General features: G+C 42.9%; 1 protein-coding gene across 1 annotated transcript in view; it reads right to left on the bottom strand.

Moving 5' to 3' along the window:
• Nucleotides 1–2,409, bottom strand: part of ptpn11a (protein tyrosine phosphatase non-receptor type 11a) — a 24,784-nt gene that overhangs the window by 6,896 nt on the left and 15,479 nt on the right. The window contains exons 5-8 of the mRNA XM_037692146.1: nucleotides 1,353–1,472; nucleotides 1,144–1,257; nucleotides 789–885; nucleotides 621–700 (exon numbers count right to left, since the gene is read on the bottom strand). Of these exons, the coding sequence (XP_037548074.1) occupies nucleotides 621–700; nucleotides 789–885; nucleotides 1,144–1,257; nucleotides 1,353–1,472 (411 nt within the window). The remainder of the gene's footprint in view (nucleotides 1–620; nucleotides 701–788; nucleotides 886–1,143; nucleotides 1,258–1,352; nucleotides 1,473–2,409) is intronic.

The raw sequence follows: 2,409 nt of genomic DNA, 5'->3' as shown, positions 1-2,409 counted from the left end.
AGAAAGTTCACCTGGACTACAGAACGTTCACCTGGACTATAGAAAGTTCAACTGGACTACAGAACGTTCACCTGGACCTGTCATTCTGTGTCTGTTTCTACTTCCTGTTTTCTCTGTTTCTACTTCCTGTTTTCTCCGTTTCTACTTCCTGTTTTCTCTGTTTCTACTTCCATTTTTTCTCCGTTTCTACTTCCTGTTTTCTCTGTTTCTACTTCCTGTTTTCTCCATTTCTACTTCCTGTTTTCTCTGTTTCTACTTCCTGTTTTCTCTGTTTCTACTTCATTTCCTCTCAGACCCAGCCGGTCGAAGCCGTTCGTCTTGAGCTGATTCTGGAGGTTTCTTCCTGTTAAAGGGAGTTTTTTTCTTCCCACTGTGTCCTTTGTTCTAGCTCAGGATGAGAGACTGTGATGAAGAGAAGATTCAACACAACCTGCCGCTTCCTGAGATAGAGAACTTTTTGTCTTTTATAATGTGTGTGAATGTTTCTGTTCAGAGCCCTGAGCCTGGTTCTGCTGGACCAGTCACACTGTTGGAGTCTCACAACAGTCAACAGGAGCTCACTGAACTTCACACTTCATCGTGTTCAGCAGCTCATTAAAGCGTCTGCCAGCTGCTTGTACCGTGATGATGTTTGCGTTGATGTAGTCACAGCCTGGTTCATCAGGGTCCCCATCAGCCAGCTTCACACGCGTGGTGTCGACTGTCGACAGAAGCAAACAGTACGGTGGTTAGGTGGTTCATAAAACTCAGAGGTGTTCGATCTCTGGAAAGCAGGGTGGATTCCTCACAGGGCAGGATGTTCTTGTATCGGTTCTTGTTCTTGTTCTCTGCTCTCTGTCCCTCTCTGCGGCTGTACAGAAGTTTGCACTCTTGCTGCTGCAAGGTCTGAACAGGAAAACAAAATCAAAAGTCACTTTTTAATTTTTTTTTACAGCATTTAACACGTTCAAACCCGACACTTCAAGTCCCTGTGGAGCAGTGGAAGGGCAGCTGACTTGGGGCCAGAAAGTTGCAGGTTCTATTCCCTGCCATGGCCACGTTGTCCACAGACACCCGGGCACCTCCCTGAGCATTTAGCTCAGTGAAGACCTGGACCAAAGCCCTCTGGAGGGAACATGTATCCTCTCCACCAGAACAACTCACCTCAAACTCTTCCCAGAAGCCTTGCTTGAACTTGTCAGTCGCGTCCGCTTGTTTACTCAATTCCCGGACTCGACTCTCGATCTCTGCTGCGTTTATACGAGTGGTGTTTAGAGGCTGCGGACCAGGGAGAAGGCCGGACTCGTTTACAAAATGCTCCTGACGAACAGAAAGCCGTTGTACTCTGCAGACTGAAAGGAAACGAGACGAACCTGTTTGAGCTGAAGCACCGTACCTAGCGTTTCCACCATGGGGTTCTTCTTGTAGTGCTCCACCAAGTCCGTAAGAGAGTCGAACTTCTCCCCTCCGCCCACGTCGTATTTCAGGTCATGCTGCACAAGAAGACGCAAACATCAAAATAAGCTTTTATTTTGGAGGGCAAAGATCAAAGTGTGCTTCCCTTGAAAATAGTGCCACCTACAGGTCGACATGTGGAACTCTTGGCCACTGAGTACAATACTATTTTTAAAAGTAATATCACTAAGTACTAGGAGTATTTCGTATTTAAAGAACCATATTGTAGGGATCACTCAGACTGGTGTCCTAACCGTCTGTATACATGGAGGAAAAATGTCAGTTTAAACATTTAGAAACAAATCAACTTGAGGTATTTTGTGGCTGCTGCTCCAGATGTTTGAGAAGATGACGCTGATCAAGTCTTTACATGTTGTCTGTACATTATATGTTGTCTGTACTTTAGATGTTGCCTGTACTTTACATGTTGTCTGTATGTTACATGTTGTCTGTACTTTACATGTTGTCTGTACTTTACATGATGTCTGTACTTTACATGTTGTCTGGACTTTACATGTTGTCTGGACTTTACATGTTGTCTGGACTTTACATGTTGTCTGAACATTACATGTTGTCTGAACTTTACATGTTGTCTAAACTTTACATGTCTGTACTTTACGTGTTGTCTGTATTTTATATGTTGTCTGTACTTTACATGTTGTCTGTACTTTATATGTTATCTGTACTTTATATGTTGTCTGTACTTTACATGTTGTCTCTACTTTACATGTTGCCTGTATTTTACATGTTGCCTGTACTTTACATGTTGTCTGTACTTTACATGTTGTCTGTACTTTGTTGTCTGTACTTTACATGTTGCCTGTACTTTACATGCTGTTTGTACATTACATGTTGTCTGTACTTTACATGTTGTCAGTACTTTACATGTTGTCTGTACTTTACATGTTGTCTGTACTTTACATGTTGCCTGAACTTTACATGTTGCCTGTACTTTAGATGTTGTTCTTACTTTAC

Source organism: Nematolebias whitei, chromosome 18, assembly GCF_014905685.2.
Source record: "Nematolebias whitei isolate Nwh7 chromosome 18, NemWhi1, whole genome shotgun sequence".
Taxonomy (NCBI): domain Eukaryota; kingdom Metazoa; phylum Chordata; class Actinopteri; order Cyprinodontiformes; family Rivulidae; genus Nematolebias; species Nematolebias whitei.
Note: the sequence above shows the minus strand (reverse complement) of the source record. Positions and strands in the feature narration are given on the sequence as shown.